The sequence below is a fragment of the Ambystoma mexicanum genome, chromosome 6p (genome assembly GCF_040938575.1).
Source record: "Ambystoma mexicanum isolate Mex_15411 chromosome 6p, UKY_AmexF1_1, whole genome shotgun sequence".
Lineage (NCBI taxonomy): Eukaryota > Metazoa > Chordata > Amphibia > Caudata > Ambystomatidae > Ambystoma > Ambystoma mexicanum.
The window spans coordinates 1,513,256,004-1,513,274,126 of NC_090935.1; the positions used below are offsets into that span (position 1 = coordinate 1,513,256,004).

The 18,123-nt window shown below is 45.4% G+C and overlaps 1 protein-coding gene across 1 annotated transcript in view; it reads left to right on the top strand.

The window, feature by feature from the left end:
- The window catches only part of PIGG (phosphatidylinositol glycan anchor biosynthesis class G (EMM blood group)), a 1,567,692-nt gene that overhangs the window by 643,618 nt on the left and 905,951 nt on the right, over nt 1-18,123 (top strand). Inside the window, exon 5 of the mRNA XM_069626359.1 lies at nt 15,337-15,475. Within this exon, the coding sequence (XP_069482460.1) occupies nt 15,337-15,475 (139 nt within the window). The remainder of the gene's footprint in view (nt 1-15,336; nt 15,476-18,123) is intronic.

Genomic DNA, 18,123 nt, shown 5'->3' on the forward strand with positions numbered 1-18,123 from the left:
TTGTTTGCTGTTTGCTGGACATGTGGAAAGGAGGGAACCAGAAATGGAGGGATAATGCACATTTCTGAATTTACTTATGGGAAGTGATGCTCTCTGGATAAGGAGCACTACACCAGTGACCCATTTCAAAATGGGAGTCTCCTGTTTTAGTTCTACAATTTGGAGAGTTAATAGGGATTTTGCTTTGAGGTTGAGTTGAAAGAGCCCTGAGAGCATATCCGAGTTATACATGTAGCACTCAAAGAGGTAGTGTCAAAGGTCCGAGAAGTGACAAAATCAGGAAATGTCTGCACAGGCACGGAAAAGGATTTTGATTAGGAGCCAGGTCAGGGGCGGGGTTGTGTGCAAGTGGCAACATTTCATGGGAAAGGATTGAAACACAAAAAGATGTTTTTTTTGCAAGGACTTCAAGACACAGAACCTGGACATCCTATTTATGCAAGAAACTGGATTGAAAAGGGAGTAAGAAAGGAAAATGGTGTTGGCCAAATGGGCAGAGTATTATAGGTCTAGGGGAACACGATGGGTACGGGCAGTGGGAATAATAATCAGTCTATGATAATGGATGTTTTAAAAGTGGAAAAAGCATTGGAGATAGTGATGGGCCTGCAATGTGAAGGCCTCACTTGGTTCCATTTATTGCCCCAATCAAAACCAATCTAGCTTCTGTGGGAAGTATAAGGAAGGCATGGTATCGGCAGTAAGACAGACACAAGTGACCACAGTTCAAGGGTGTTTATTGAACTTCAAAAAGGGTCTGAAAAATGCCTATCTAGTCCTAAATCTACAGATGGGAGAAAACTATGACCGTCAAATACTAATGCAGTCCTAGTGATGCCTTGTCAAAATAAAAGGGCCTATACTAATAAACCTATTGCCAATCCTTACCTCTAAATACAAATAGTGTGGGAAACAATGTTATATAAATGAAAGAAGTGTTCACCAAATGATATGCCACAATGTTCAGGCCATTGGCCTCCCTTCCCCGCATTTTCAGCATGGGATAAGGCGGTACACTCTAGCTTGCCACAGTTTCTGGCTTCTCTAGCACAAGGTGCAGTTCAAACATTAGCATCAGGGCCTTCCGTGCCCAAGTCTCTTTTCCTTCCAAAGTCTCTTCTTACAGAGGGACTGATGCGATGAACAAACAATAAGTTATTTTCCTCTCGGAACTTCACATGTACTCAGTTTTTCGGGTGATTCACTATCCACCCCGGATCCTCCTCAACCGGGCTCAGATCTGTTTCAATGCAATGTTCAATCAGTCTCCCTCTGCCAGGCTCGGAGCAATTTAATTCACTTTAACCCAAACTTGCTTTATCCCAAAAGCTTTCAATTGATCCCCCTCGTTGGGGCTCCGACCAACGTTCTCTATTTTGTTATCAACTTGTTTGGCAGTATTTACATCGAAGACTTTCGATTGTGCACAAGATTTTGCTCCACCTGTCGCAGGACCACTTCGATGTACAGTTGTTTGCCACTCTTTCACCTTTCTCCACTCGCAGTTGGCTACCTTACAGAGACTTTTGAATGAGCACACAAGCGGTGCCGGACCACTCTGTAAGGGTATCATATCTTGGTTTCAAAGTTCAATCACTCATTTGCTGTTCAATTTTTTTACTTGCGTTGGTTATCACATGCGCTTCATACACTGTTCGCTTCAGCGTCCACACTACAATGCCGCTGGCAACCTGGGCTTCAACACAGACGGGTCTGTTATCAGTCTCCCCAACTCACCGGCTGTGTTGATTTCACTGGCGCTGTTTTGTTGTAGGAGTCAAGGACAGTACCATGGTGGCAAGCGATTCTCGCTGCCTTGGCTATCGACGCGGGAGGGCACCGGGTTCCTCCGACACACAAGGCAGTATTCTTGAGCCAGGTTCCCTGGTCTTACTTTTCATTCTCAAAGGGTTTGTGAAAGTAACAGTTCCTCATCGAAAAGGTCAAGGGCACTTCCTTCCTTGCAATCCCCTTCTGTTTTGCCGTCTTTCTCCTCATGTAAAACTGCCATCTTGGAACTGCTGCTGCCTTGTGTGCTTTGCCTTGCTCAGAGTGTGCTCTCATGCTCTGCCTTTTATCCGTGTGGGGGAAGTGCAATGGAAGTCAGGTGTGTGTGACGGTCAGTAATTGCCTGACCCTGCCTCACCATTGTATTGGGACCGGTCAGGTATACAGCTCGGGTGTTAGTCCGTTTTCTCTCATAGCAAGGTGTCCCTGAGAAAGTGTTCATGTTGTGAAAGGCGGGGGTGGGGGGGTTGAGTTCCTAAATATCCTACATGGTAGGATGGGGTACAGGTGTTACAGGGAAGGGGATATTTTGCTTCTCGCCATCCGGTGTCCCACTCCTACTCCCCGAAGACCGCTCAACCAGGTCCCGCACTGGTCCTCACCCAGGAACTGGTTCCAAAAGCGATGCCCGTGTCCTGGCCACGTGGCTGATAGATCCCCGGGGACTAGCGGGTGAGACACCTTCAGGTTTCTCACAGAAGGCATTGGAATTAGTCCCTGACATGGCTGAGAGATTACTTATAATTGGAGTGGACTTTAATATGTGGGTTGACCCAACTCTAGACAGGCTTTACATTAGGCTAAAGGAGAAAAAACAGGCTTGAAAAAGATGAACTTCCAAGTTATCATCAAACGCAAGGATTGATTACATCTTCATGGAAAACGGGCACAAATATGAAGTAGTCCATAGTGACATAAGGGAGGTGGGGTGGTCAAACCACAACTTACTACGTAGAGTAGGAAGAGTAGGAAGAGTTGTAATCATGACGCATGATTAAAAGATCACATCTTTGAAGAAGAATTGAGAAAAGAGATAAGGTGTTTTGTTAAAAACAATGACCCAGTCGAGATGAAAGGGAGTGTGATCTGGGATGCAGCAAAAGGTGCGATAAGAGGCTTGCTGATCAGGGAAGTGTTGAGGAAAAAATGGGAGAAAACCTTTATAGAAACAACTTTTTAAAAAGATATGAGAGGAGAGAGTGCAGGTAGAGGGTTAAGTTGGGGAGGAGATGTTACAAACAATCAGAAATAAGTGTCGGGAACGACAAGCCCTCGCTCTGGGAGAGACCGATTGCAGATGGAGGGTATAAGGTGGACTCACTATTGACATGCAGATTGAGGACCCAAAGACTGGAAAGAAGAATCCGTACAATGAGATGTAGATGGAAATGAACGCTCCTCTCCAGCCGACATAAGTGTTTTGCAATATTTTACCAGACGTTATACATTAAGGAAAGTATTAGTGTATTTCTTCACTTACAGTAGTATAGAATGATATGGTAAATTATTTTATTTATAGCATGCCTATACACAAGTGACGCAAGGTGCGAAGCCTATAGAAGCCTTAAATCTGATAACTCTGGTAAAAAAGCATAATCAGCCCAATTGGACATGCCTATGACAGCTGAGGAAATAAAGGCAGCAATATATAGGATGTCTTCAGGGAAGGCCCCGGGAGTGGACAGCTTCATGGTCTCCTTTTATAATAGCTTAAAAGAGACCATCATTCCTTACTTAGTTACATTATCCAATAGCATATTAGAGGAGGGCGATATCTCACTGTCTTTTTAAAACCTGCTCTAATAACAGTGCTACATAAAGTGGGCAAAGACCCAAAATAATGTGCAGCATATGGACCCATATCACTTCTTAATTTTGATGCAAACATGTTCACAACAGTAGTAGCATCTAGACTAGACTGGTTCATACCCAAGTTGGTTGACACCAATAAAGTGGGATTTATAATGGGTAGGCCCTAGTCTGTCTATATGATGAAAATGCCTATGACCGTGTTGACTGGTCCTTTCTGCTTGCAGTGCTCGCACAAAGTTGTTTTGGGGAACATATGCTGAGGGGGATAAAGGCTGTATACTCTAGCCCCAGGGTAATGGGTGAGAGTAAAAACTCTTCAACCTGAAAAGATGGACCAGGCAGGGAATGCCCCCTGCCCCAATTGTTATTTGTTCTGGCATTGGAGCTGCTAGTGGCGCTAAGTAGGGATCCACCAATAAAGGGTATTATGGCTGGGGGTGGGAGTTTAAACTAGGGCTGTTCGCTGATATTTTATTACACTTGCAGACCCTTCAAGGTCCATCCCAGCAGCCGTGGAAACACTAGACTGATACAGAGCCCTAACAAGGTTTAAACTAAACATGTAGAATTTGCAACTCTTCCCATATGGGAGTGGGGAAAGGGATGGCATACAGACCTGGATACCATGCCTTACCAAATTATGAGAAGGACTACAAGGAATTATACGTGGCAAACAATCCCTAGTACTACAATGAATAAATGAGAAACTGGTTGGATGGTTAAAAATCACCATCCCATTTATAGGTAGAATCAAAATATATATATATATGCGCACCCCGTCACCCGGATAACCTTTCTACCTGGCAGTGTCATCTAAAATGCATTCCTTTAAGATTAAGATTCCAGAGATGGTGTCAAGGCAGACTAAAAGGGAGTGGCAATTATGGCAGAACATCCCTTCACTGCCTGGAACAGGGGAGTTGGAGAGGGGAGAAGGTAGGGAAGGTAAGTCAGGGGACGGGGGTGGAGAAGCAGGGCTTTCAAGAAGGTGTGAAAGGATGAGTAGGTGGGAATGGAGCGGATAGAAAGAGGTAAGGAGTTCCAATGTAGGGGGGCCAAGAGCTGAAAGGAACGGAAGCGTGAGGAGGCGCAGGGGGTACAGTGAGTAAGAAGAGTTCAGCAGAGCGGAGTGAGCGGGAGGGAGTGTAAAATGAGAGGAGAGAAGAGAGATGGGGGGGCAAGTTCATGTAGGGATTTGAAGACTAGACAGAGGAATTGAAATTTTAGTTGTGAGAAGAACGGGAGCCAGTTAAACTGAGAGTGAGGCGGAGATAGAATCACAGGGACCGAGGAGACAGAGTACGGATAGAGGAGTGGTAGATGGATTTTAGGGCGGGCCAGATGAGAGACAGGGAGTCCAAAGAGGAGAGAAGAGCAGGAGAAGAGGTGGGAGAAGATAAGGGAGGAGATTAGGAGTTTGGTAGCATGGAAGGTGAGGGGGGAGTGGATCTTACGGATGTTGAAGAGATGGTGCCGACAGGCACGAGAGGTCAGAGAGATGTGGTTAGAGAAGGAGACGGAAGAGTCAATGTGGAGACCAAGGTTGTGAGCATGGTTGGAGATGGGGAGATTGGAAGGGGGAAAGTGGATGAAGGGGAAAGCGTGTTAGGAGGAAAGAAAAGGACTTCAGTCTTGTCAGTGTTGAGGGAAAGAAAATGTGATGACATCCAGTTTTTGATGGCCGTAAGGCAGGAAGATAGTTTGTTGGAGGTTGGGAGTGAAAGAAGAGAAGGAGAGAAAGTTGGGTGTCATCCACTTAGAAATGGTGAGAAATGCCGAAAGAGGAGATACCGGGGGCATGAAGGGAGGTGTAAAGAGAGAAAAGAAAAGGACCTAGAACAGAGCCCTGGGGGATGCCATAGTCCAAGAAGAAGTTGGAGGAGGTGCTGCCGCCCCAGGACGCAACAAAGGTACGATTGGAGAGGTAAGAGGAGAGCCAGGAGAGGACAGAGCCTTTGAAGCCAAAGGAGGACAGAGTAGTAAGAATTAAGGGGTGATCTATTGTATCAAAGGCTGCAGACAGGTCGAGGAGGATGAGAATAGAGGATTGCGTAGTAGCGAGCAGAGAGGAGAGCATTAAGTACGTAGGTGAGGGCAATACTAGACAACCACGTGCACTGATATGGTCTCATTGCCAAAATGTATCGGGAGATAGTTGAGGCATTAAAACAGAAGGAAATTGTCTCAAGAAAATTTTGGGAAAGCGATTTGGAGAGGTACTGGATGAACAGTTATGGTCTATATTATGTGTGAAGATCTCGGGGACATCCATTTCATGCCAGTACGAACTTCATGGTCTGAAATTGTTGCACAGATGGCAGTATATGTTAAAGCTATCTAAGATGTTTCCATGCACGACCCGGAAGTGTTGGCGTAACTGTGTGGAAGCAGGCTTGTACTGGCACATATGCTGGTCCTGAACTATGACTAAATGATACTGGAAAGAGTTGCTGGGTTGGATCAGGTACCTGGAGGGTACCCCCAGGAGGATGGATCCATTCCTGGTGCTCTTCGGCTTGCAAAAAGAGGGCAATAATTGGTTACATCTGCCACATATGATACACTTTTTCTTATTAGCTGCAAGAGTTTCTGTAGCAATTAATTGGAAAAAAGTAGACCCCCCCCCCATCCCCCTTGAGAAGGAATGAGGGGCTCTTAAAGCCTGTGACATAATCGAAATGGAAACGTTGACGGTACTGATGCATGACTCACAAGTAAACATTGAAATGTAATGGCTACCGTTTACACAGAAATATGGCAGAAAATGGACGTTTGGTTTAAGTTATTGAGAATGAATTAACTGTAATGGTACATAATAGTGATGATGGAGGGGAGTTATAGGGATACCAGAGCAGAAGGTTTGGTACAAAAGACACATGGACTCTACTCCTGAGAGGATGTTAAAAGGATGAGTGCAGAGGCTAGCTCTCATACTTTGTGTAAGAGGGAGGAAGGGGAAGAAGGGAGCGTGGTCTAATACGGGTAGAGAACAGTTTGTGGATAATGTTATAGACCTAAGTGTGCTTAGTTACCACTGCCAAATAAAAGTAGATTTGGAGAAAAAGAAACTGGATCCCAACAAGTTCCTGAAGGATGATGCATCCATTCCTTACATTGTCCGGTCCACCTTGAGCTGGCCTGTCGTCACCTTTTGTCATCCTTGAAGTCTGGGGACATTCCCCTGAATGAACATTTTGTACAGCATTCCACAGACAATCATTCCTCTTTTCTCGGAGATATGCACAAGCTTCCTATTTGTCTGGTGAAGGCTTCCGAGGCTTCCCTTAAGCAGTCTGAATGTTTACTCAATGCACACGCTGGTTCGGATGTGTCCCTTGTTGTGGGCCACCTCCCTGTGGCATCCCAGAGTTCCTGATTATCAGTCACAGTAGTTGCGGATAGCCAGAGTACATGTAACAGGTAACCCATATATTTGAGTACGTGTGTGTTGATGGTTAATGTACTCATCAATGAAAGTACTGGTCTTTTGGGCTTTGGGTGTTGTGTTTGTGGAGGCTCTCGCTTCAAAACACTTGGTGTTTGTGCCTTTGCTTAGGGAATAGCACTGTGGTAAGTCAAAATCAGCATACAGACACTGTCATTCCCTTAAAGAATATTTCTTATTGTTTCAAATCCTGCTGTCTACCTGATGTGTGGGGCCCTACCCTAAAGATGAGAAGTCTAAAGGGTGCTTGTTTGGATGTCCCACAAAGAAAATAGTTGGTCGTCCAGAAAACCGACTCTACTGTGAATTCTGTCCCTACCACACAAGAAAATCCTAACAAAACACGTTTCTTTCTGAACCTGGGAATGGTGACTGACTTCTGACCCCCTTGTGATATCTCCTCGTCAGTTGGAACAGGCTCTTTGTCCTTTTCAGCATTCAAGTCAATGCAACATTTCTCTCTCTGCCTTCTCTCCCTCTTCTGGCTAGTATCCTAGTTTCTTATTAGTCTCTTCTGTACTGATTTTTGCTATATAGTTTCTCAGTCTCTGGTTGACGAACCAGCCAAGGTTGTTTTCTGCTTCGCTAGTCCATACCAAGATTTCTGTCTGTATCCTTCACCCATTTGTTTTGTTCAGCGCTCTCCAGTGATTGTTAACTGTTTCCCGTTGTCTTTTTGGGATAAGGGCGGATAACAAATATACCTATCTTGGGATTGCCTGCTCTCTAAGGTCAGGTTAGGGATCACCCCAGTGTGATCCTGCTTGCCCTGTTCCCTATGGCTGTGGTCTGCAACCTCCTGCTCTCCGGATGTTTTGGACTATAAATCCCAGGATCCCTCACTATTGCCAGCACTAGCTAGGGTTCATGGGAGTTGTAGTCCAAAACATCTGGAAAGCCAAAGGTTGTAGATCCCTGCCCTAGGAATTGTTTAGGTTAAGTGGCTCACCTCCCATGTCCCAGCATGGCTCCTGCTTGGGGGGGAAACGGGAGTGTTAGGGAGAATTCTCTGTTTAGGCTGAATTTCCTAACCTAGTGAGTCCCCCAGCAGCTTTGCTGGATTTTTGGGGGTTTATTTTTTTCTCCTGCCAAGAGTGAGACTCTTTTACCCTCACCCTTGGACATGATTTGAGAGTGTTTCTGTGACTTGCTATGTGCTTATGGGCTAGGGGGTATTTTTTCCCCATAGGCTATCATGGGTTTTTGAATGTGTGTTACACAGCACCCTCAGTGCAGTAACACAGGGGTGTCATCGAGGCCCCCAAACATAGACTCCACACCCTGGGACTGACTACTGTCCCCCTGGGTCTGTAAAGTCACCATTGACTTTACTAGTCTTAACTTAGGAACCTAACCAGTACAAACCATCTTACTGTGGAAGTACTGGTAGGGGCAATTAGAATTGCCCCTGGGTCTGTTGTCGAGGGGGTACTGTCCCGTCCCCCCTCGCCGAGTTCTGGCTGGTGGCAGTGGATACCACGGAAATATTCCACCAGAATATTTCCCAATGGGATTTCCCATTGTTTTTAATGCACCACTTTTTGGTGCAATGTTAAAGATACCGCCGGTTTATTTATTTAATATAAATCCACCGGTTGGGATTTTTTGCCAGAACTCGACGCCAAAATGGCGTCTAGGTTCACTTCAGTAACCCTGAACCCGAGTCGAGCCTTTGTTCCACTTTTGGCGGGCTTCTGCACAGAAGCCCTCCACAGTGGTGCCATTCTGTCTGGGTACCACAGGGGGTGTGGGAGGGGGTTTAGGCACCTTGCCTTGCCAACTCATGTCGCACTCTGATGTGATTGGCCGAAGTGGTGAGCCACCCCGCTCACCACTTAGCATGTTTGAGTGACAGCTAGGCTGTATGAATGGGGGTTTGCTGCATAAAAGCAGGGTTTTTGGGACTGGTTCTTCAGAAGTCGCCACAGGACCTGAGAAGCCGAAGAGGGAGAAGCCGAGACGACCTGCCAAGACTACACCACCGGTGAAGCCCTGCGGAACCGTCTCACCACTTTTTCCGACGACAGAGGAGATCTCCCGCCGGAGAGTCTTCTTCCCTTAACTGGTGGGGACAACCAGTTGCTGCCTTCTTTTCGCCGTCCCGAAGCATCTCGTGGCCGCCTTGCCTGTGCCAAGCACCCCGGCAACTGGGATACCACTTTTTACCTCAACCGCGAAAGAGGGGTAAAATCCTTTGTGACCGGAAAACTCCACGGCTGGTCTCATCCCTGGTAGTGCAATGACCTGCAGCTTTCCTCCACGTCGCGATCACCTCTTCCTCTGGACGACGCTGCGACTTGCACCCACTACCAGGAACAACTACCACCGCTGGAGGATCCTTTCCACTTTTAAAGGTACTGTGTCCCGCCCGGCTTCCCTTGCCACCGATTGTACGGGGTAGATTTAGCCCTCGGCTCTCGAACCTGGGTAAGCCTGGGACACCCTAACTAAACTTTTCCTAAGCTCAGTAAAACCTTTCCTACTCACCTGCAAAGACTTGTGACATTGTGTGATCTTGGGCATATTTTCGCCTGGCTCTCTAAAGCGGGCCACGAACCAATTCTCCTTGTTCCACAGTGGACTGCCTTTGCTAACCTTATGTGAAAAGTGTTTTACCTTGCTGCTTTCATCACTTCTGCTTTTTCCCTCCCTTTTCTAATACCTTGTTGGAGTGCCATCTGGCGTTAAGCGCTCACCTCTGTTTGGAAATAATTGGTGTTTATTTAGACTTGTCCAACAAATGACTAGGGATGTACATATAAGTAATAGTGACTGTGTTTTGACGTACTTACCTTTTTCTGTGCTAGTGTAATTTATGAGTGTGCCTTTAAAATAAATAAGTATATACTTTTACACCTAGCTCTGGTCAGTGTTTGCTTGTACTACTGTGCCTCTGTACCTATCCTGTATCCTCTATATACTGCCTAACTCTTCTTGAGGGAAGTCTGACTGCTCAGCCACAGCTACCACAGTGAATCTGTGTGGTACAGACTGCAACCAAGTGGGTTTACTGCCAACACCTGTAATCTTAAATCTTTTGCAGTGGTCCCAGAGGGAACTGCACAGGTTTCTGCTAAACAGGGACGAATTCCCTGGATTTGTCAAACCACCCAAGCTGCATCATCGCCCATACTCATTTGCTGACCTGTTGCAGAAAGTATGTGCTACTTTCCCCTGCTTTGGAAAGTCTTCATCGATTGGCTTCCAGGATGTGATGGAGACTTTGCATATGCAACGATTGGTGGGTCAACTTCCCTGCATACCTAGGTGATCAAATATGGTGTTGCCTCAGTTCCTGTGCCTGGGAGAGCTGTTGGGAATGACCCATTTCATGCATCCTGAATTGCCCATTATGGGGACCTTCAGGTCCATCCTGCATTTTCTGTGAATGTACTTACAAAGTGCTTCAGCTATGCCAAGGTTCTGGAGGGTTGAAAGGTGTGGGGATTGTAGTGTGGATTTGTTGCAGCATCTGCTTTATGTAGATAGGACGACTATGTATGCACGCCATGTGTATTGCACTTCTCCTGTGCCCCTGCTTTTCTCATGTCCATATCCTTTCTTGCCCCCATGCACTTTGCATTGCTGTTTTGACAATTTACACAAAATCCCCAAACAAACCAGTTGCTGTCCTTTGATCCTAACAGTATGCTGTGCCATAGGAACATGGTTGTCATGGGTGGAACCTGGAAAACCGGCAGAGAGGTGAGTCACAATCGGATTGGCATCACATGCAATCTGAATCTTCATGGAATGTGTTGGAAACCCAATGTATTCTCCCACCTACTCTGCCGGGATCTTCCATTCCGGTTGCCAGGCAAGGGCCATCACTTTTGGATCCCGACCCTGGGGGTGGACAAGCGAGGGAGGATCACCAGAGTGGAGGTTCACAGGGGATAGGGAGGAGAATACCCAAGGCGGAGACATCATATTCCCCTTTGCCAATTGTACTCCAACCCACTCTCCGTCAGCCTTAATGGGATTTTTCCAATCACACCCAATCTCCCCCTCCACATTTCCAATACGAACTAGGATGAAGAAGAGGCGCGATTAGAAGCAATGAGGATTACCCATAGAAACAACATAGGAATACAAAGTGAGGCCTACCATGTAACACCTTTTGAATTGTCTCACTAATAGTCAGGAAAGGTCATGCACTTTTCCCCAACTGTGCACACCTGGCTCCACCTGTCTCCTCTGAGGACTATAAAAGGTGTGGTTCTGCACAGGTGAACGAGAGAGCTGGAGATGCAGTTTGGAGCACGGGAGACGAGCAACAGAAAGAAGCGGTAACCGGGAGAACTTGTGCAAAGACTCTGACCGGTATGCCAGAGGGGGTGCACCGTGGCTAGGGAGCCGTGTCTCCAAGGAGCAGGAGTGAGGAGTGAGGCACTCGACTGCAAGCTGCTGGCTGTGTTTAAGGAACTGCTTGTTCCCATGGGACGTGTGCCAGTCCCAAATTTGTCGAAAGGGCAGGTGGTCAGACTCTTACCTTGACCCAAGCAACAAGAGGAAGACCGCTTGCCAGCGCTGCGCTTATCGGTGAGTTTTATGAGAAAAGGAAGATAGAAACCTGGTAGTGTGCGTGTGGCTGGAGCGGAATTGAAATTTTGCAAGCGGCATGAAAGTAAAGAAAGTTTAAAGGAAAGAGCATATTGCAAATGTTGCAAAAGGAAAGAAGACTGAAAGGAAGCACGTTTTAATACGCTAGAGGCGCAGAGTTCAAACGAGAAATTTACTTTAAAAGTGAAAGGCACTGCCGGTGCGGAAACAAGAAAAGAAGGGAATTGTAAAGCGAAAGAAACACAGAGAGGGTGCAAGCGACCTGGAAGCAAGAGAGGGCGTGAGCAACCCGAAAGCAAAAAGGGAAAGGTGCAAGGGTGCACAACAAAGTGAGAAATGTGCAAGAGGCACAGTAAAGTGAAAAGGAGCAAGAAACAGGTGCAAGTGTGCACAGTTGCACAGTAAAGCGGGAAGAAAGTATGAAAGGCATGGAAAGTGTGAAAAGGGGTTTAGGAAACCCCAACACAGGAAAGTTAAGAGACTTGTGAAAGTAGAAGTAAAGGAGAGGGGTTATTCATCAGAGTTATCATGCTAAGGAGGAGCAAAGAGGCTGGCGTTCTCGAAAGTCTCTGATTCTGCCCCAGAAAGAACTCTGATTAACGAAGTGCGCAGCCTGACGAGCAGAACTTTTGTGTTACATAAAAGGGGCCTAAGCTTGGGGTAGGGAACCCAGAGAAGCCTACGAGGAAATTTGTTGTATTCGGTTTGAAGCTTGGAAAAATTGAAGCTTGGGGAAGGCAATTCCAAGGAACCAGAGACCTTGAAAGTTGTTTGAAAATATTGCAAGAACCCTGTGGAGAAGGTTTTAGGAACAGCCCTTTTTGATTGTACACATCTCCAATTCACTTGCCAACCTAGGCTGGCGCTTCCCTTCCATTTCCAACTTAAATACCACTTCCTTTGTCTCGTTTTTAAATCTCTTCAGGACCTTGCCCCTCCTTACCTCTCCTCTCTTCTCTTTCTATGCCCCCTCTCGCTCTCTACGCTCCGCTGATCACTTTTTACTCTGTCCCCCCGTGCCTCTTCTCATTTCTGCTCTTTCCAACTCCTTGCCCCTTACATTGGAACTCGCTCCCTTTCTCTATCCACTCCATCCCCACCTATTCCTCCTTCCGTTCCTCCTTAAAAACACTCCTTCTGCAACACCCTCCCTGACTCTTCTCCCCTTCCTCCTCTTCTTTCCCCTCACCTTCCTGTTCCATTACCTATTCCTGTCTCTCCCCCCCTTGACTTCCACACTCCCCTCTACTCCCTCTACCCTTTCCCTTTCTTCCTTCCCTTACCTTTCCTCTTCTCTCCCTTCCCAAATGCAAATTGTTCTGCATGGTGTTTTTTTGGTTTGAATCACGTTTATTTTATTGCTCCTGTGTTCCATGTTTAATGTATTATGGTTGTTCTGTTGTAAAACGCTATATAAATAATATAATACAAATACAGCAGAACTACATCTTGGGGGAAAACCGCCTGAAACCAGCCTTGGCTTATATTTCTTTTTGGAAGCACTATTTTTCTTTGCCGAAGACTTCCTACCATATTTTGTCAACGACACAGACAGATTTTTGTTTTGGACTTCTAGAATTCAACGGCCCTTAGAAACATCAGTGTGTTAAAACACAGTATCAAACAATCATTAATTCTTCCAAATCGTCATCCAATATATAAAAAAAATGTATAAAAAAATAGTGTGTGACCAATTGATCCTTTGTAATCTCTTTACAAAAGAGTTGATTTAGTTTAGCGATAGGAGTCTGTCTCCAATCACTTAGAGGTTTTAATGCCTTTCACATCTGGCCCTTATATATAGTTATACAGGGTTATACTCTCAGCATGTTTCTGTTCTGGATCTGTGAATAGTGAACATTCTTCAGGAGATATCGAGCTATAGTCAGAATTCTATTGTGGGGTTTCCGCTTTGTTTGTCTGTGTTTAAGCCGATAATCTTTGGGCTGTTAATCTGGTAATCTTTGAGCTGGGTCAATCTGTGGGTGCGGTATCTGTGGGTTGGGCTGGACTTTTAAATAGTCAGATCCTCCATGTGCATCTCTATATGTGGATTATCTGGAGCTAAATTAGGGTCTTTTCTGTTTTTTTTTATTTACTGTTCTTTGGCACATATAGTTGTTGATAATTTGCCATCCTCTGTGCAATAAAGGTATATTTTACCTGTTCAGTCCCCTTAGACGTCTGTTACCAGGCAGTTGTGGCATTGGATTGCCTTTGTTTATTATCCCATAATGTTTTCTTAAAACCATTTGTCTGTTTATTTAATCCGATCTGTCTCTTGATACCATGCCTGTCTCACAAATGGTACTATTTCCATTTGCAGTAGACCTGCTATACTGTTTGGTGGACGGGGAGATTGTGGGGGGGTGAAAGGGGAGGTTGGAGTGTTCACCAATGCCACATTCGTATAGTCCATGACAGTGATCAACGGAAATGAGAGCCCCAATACCAGAGCTTTAGAATGTTGGCTGCGACATGCCATTTAGCCTTCTATTGGGGTACTGAAATGTGCCAATTGCTATGAAATGCAGGACAACCAACAGCTTCAGTACAGATGTTGGTCCAGTAGTGGAAGTCCTCCTGAATCAGGGACCGCTAGTCTGCAATGGTGTCCTGGTTCAGGTGATAGTGTTTATTTGGCCATCATTCACCACCCAGGGGCAAAGTCTAACACAAAGTATGGGCAGCATGTTGATCAAACTTCTCCGCTGCATTTGGTGGGCCGGTATCTTTGGCTGCTGCTGCATTGCACACCAGTGCAAGTCGATGGACATTAGCAAATTGTGGATTCTGTACTCCACATAGTCTGAAGGCTGCATGTAGTTTGGAATTGTTTGGGGAAGGTATAGGCCTTAAATATAGGTTTGGAACAAATTGCACGCACCTGTGGCTTAATTTGTTTCCTGGATGTATTAACCTTCATCTTGTACCTAACTGCACTGCTTTTTTTTGGAAGAATTACACCTGTTTTTGGCAGTATTTTTGGTGGCATTTCACTTTGCCATACTGTGGATTTGATGTTTTCAATGCGAACGCTACGCTAATTCCTCCAGAGGAATGGTCACGAGAGGAATAACCCCCCGATTTGTGTGACCTACAGTTTGGAGAAATGGTAAAAGTCGTGGCAATTTGATTCCTGTCATTTTTTTCCATCCGCAAAACAACCAAAGCCGCTCCTGCTCAGCTTCATGGCCGATTAGTAGCATTCAGGATGCTGGAGCTAAGCAGGATTGGCCTTGGTTGGTTTGCAGATGGGACACATTGACATGAGACGTGCACTGGCCTTGAGACAAGGGGCGTAAGCTTCTAAAGATGTCAGCTTGATTTGGGTCTTATGATTTACTGCTGTGGGAGCACTTGAACTTAGTGCGATGGATCAACGGATAAGATTAGCACAAGATGGTGATTTGCCAATGCGTGAGTATCGCATTTGTAAATGTGACAAAATCTAAGGTAAGATGCATTGGAATTTTGTTTAGGATCGATCAATATATGCTAAAAAATACATGTCCGATTCATTGGAACAATAACATTCCCAAGAGAGCTTTCTCTTTACCTGCAATGGTTGAGTTGATTTTTTTGTGTTTTCTGTGATATGCCAATACATTCAGTTAAATATATCAATGCAAAACACTGTTACACTGCCATAATAATAGGATTTGCCTGCTGACTAAAACCTCATTGTTTCTTTTGAAGTCTTTTATATATTGTTTTATGTTTCACAGGAAGGAGAATCTACTTTACCAAGTTTATTAGTTCTCTGCGGTGACCATGGAATGTCTGACACCGGGAGTCATGGAGGATCATCTCGTGAAGAAGTAAACACCCCTTTGGTTTTTGTCAGCTCAGCCTTCGGGAAAAAAGGTCTCATTTGTGCTTTCACTTCGTAATTGTGTTGCATCAATGACCTCTCTTTTTGAACCGCTTTTGCCCTATGTGTAGAATTCCACATATGTCATTCTAACCGTAGCCACCACTAGAAAGAAACTGATGCCCCTAGAACAGTTTAACAATTAATTCTTGGATGTAATGTGTTTTTTTTTTTTTTTGTTTTTTGTTTTTTTTACCAATTGTTCTCATTATTGATGAATCTGACATTCACCCCTTCAGAACCCCGATGAAATCCCCCCTCATGTTAAAAGTAAGGAAGAGGAATACAAATCCTGAGGCATATCTATTCCCTAACTGAGATGAGGAGGCTGCCCGAGGATGCACAGAACTGCAACCAATGTGATAGTTGTGTTCCATCACCTGACAGCAATCTGAGCATAACAAGCAAAGATGGACAAATACTATGTTGTTGTAGTAGTGGTAGACGCAGAAGGAATGAAGGAAACATTGTATCGCTGTAGAAAACAGAAGATCCTTTCCGAGGTTCTGATGGAAGATTGAATAGCGCAGATACATGTAGCGTGCAGGACAAAAAGAGAAAGGAAACGTTTCAGAAGAGACATTTTCCACATAGTGTAGTTCCCCAAATGAAAGCAGCATACAAATAAAGAAGTGCAGTGGAGCGCAGTCCAAAGTGTTAAATCTAGTTCACAACTACGAAGACCGGCGGAAGACCACTGCAGGAGCCCAAGAGATGTCAGAAACCAGGGCTTCAGTCAGTGGTGCCGCCTTTGTCTTCATAAAACACAATAAAGACGCACAGACGGCATAACTGAATGGGGGTATGCACACAGCCCGCATAGCAACGAGATTTTCCAGAGAGCTGCCGTAGTCACTCCCAAACGTCACTCACAACCTAAATGTGTCTGTGCCAGCCTTTAATGAGACACAGCTTGAGTTGAAACATTGCTGCTGCAAACAAACACAAGACAAAGTAAGATACTTGTGGTGTAGTAAACCTGGATCAGTCAGGTGGATGAGGGGAGACCCAGGTCACGTGATGTGGGCGGAGCAATAAAGTTTGCCCGGGTACTTGGAGTCCGGAGCAAGTAACAGCAATGAGTAGTTGCAGTCTTTTGTGTGGGCAGAGTGCCCGAGGCCCGTGCGGGTCTGTGAGTGAGTGGGCCGACCTCCCTCTGTGCACCGGAGGTCGACGGTATAAAAACAGAACAATACTGTAACCATGCGGTTACTGTGCCAAAGCAGGTGTCAGAGCAGACACCAAACAAAGATCTCTTTGGTCTGGTTGCCACCGACCGTGGGAAGCGAGGCGACAGCTTAACTAGCCTCTATCACTATGGGACCGGCAATCAGAGCCAGCAGGGAGAACAGACGAGGAACCAAAGAATACCTACTTCCTCAAGCGGATAAGAAAGTGAATTATTACTCATGACACTTTGTGAGAAACCTAGGGGTAGTCTCCCATATAGGCCCCCAAGAGTTCTCTATTCAGGTGGCCAGGGGAGGGCCATTACTTTTGGATCCCAACCCTGGGGGTGGACAAGTGAGGGCAGATCACCTGGGTAGGGAAGTCCAGGGCTGCACTCGGGAGAATACCCTAGGAGAGACGCAGTATTTCAACAGGACGATAGAGGTCTTTGCTAATGCTTTTCTATTTTGTAGAAATAAATACTTGGTATCCTTGCCAGCGTGTCTTGGGTCTCTTTCACCTAGCAGGCTGGATTCTCTGGTCTGAGTGTGCAGGGGCGTGCCTTCAAGATCCCAGACGCCTTTATGGTTTATGCAAGGTCGATTGTCCCTAACCCAAGAGAGACACACAGAGTATCCTAGAACAAACCCCAGAAAAGGGGCAAGCAACGTAAGACAAAGACATAACCTTAATTCCAACGCTTCTTTGTCTTTCCCTAGTTTAGATCATGGGAAGTGTTATACAGACCCGTGCTCACATGTCCCGGTGTGTAACATGGGGTGTAATTTAATACAAAAAGAATCACCTTTTGTATACAAAACCAGGACCAAGTGACCCCCCCTCAACTTTACCAATCCCCTTGTCAATAATGTAGCCTGTAAATGTCAAATCCCATCTTGCCTTGTCTCCCCAAGGTCAACAAATGCTGAAACGAGGAGGAGGCAACTAAGAACAGTAAAGATTACCCATAGGAATCGCATGGGGAAAGTAAGGGCAACCTACCCTAGAAAGAATCAAATTGTTCCACTAATAGTCAGGCATTTAATGACCATTCACGCCTGTGTAAGGAAGGCATGGTATCAAACAGTAAGACGGATACAAGTGATCTCTGTTCAAGGGTGTTTATTGAACTTCAATTGGATTTCCAAAACACCTATCTAAACCTAAATCTAAAGATGGGAGCAAGCTAGGACCATCAAATAATAACGCAGTCCTAGTGGTGTCTGTCAAAATAAAAGGGCCTGTACTAATAAAGCTATTGCCAATCTGTACTTCTAAATAAAAATAGTGTGGGGAACAATGGTATGCAAAAGATAAGTGTTAAAAAAGTGTTAAAGAAATGATATGTCGGGATATTCAAGCCGTTTGCTTCCCTTGCCCACATTTTCCACATGGGACAAGGCGGCACACGCAAGCTTAGCACAGTCTCTGGCTTCTCTTGCATGAGGGTGCAGTTCAGAACTTCAACATC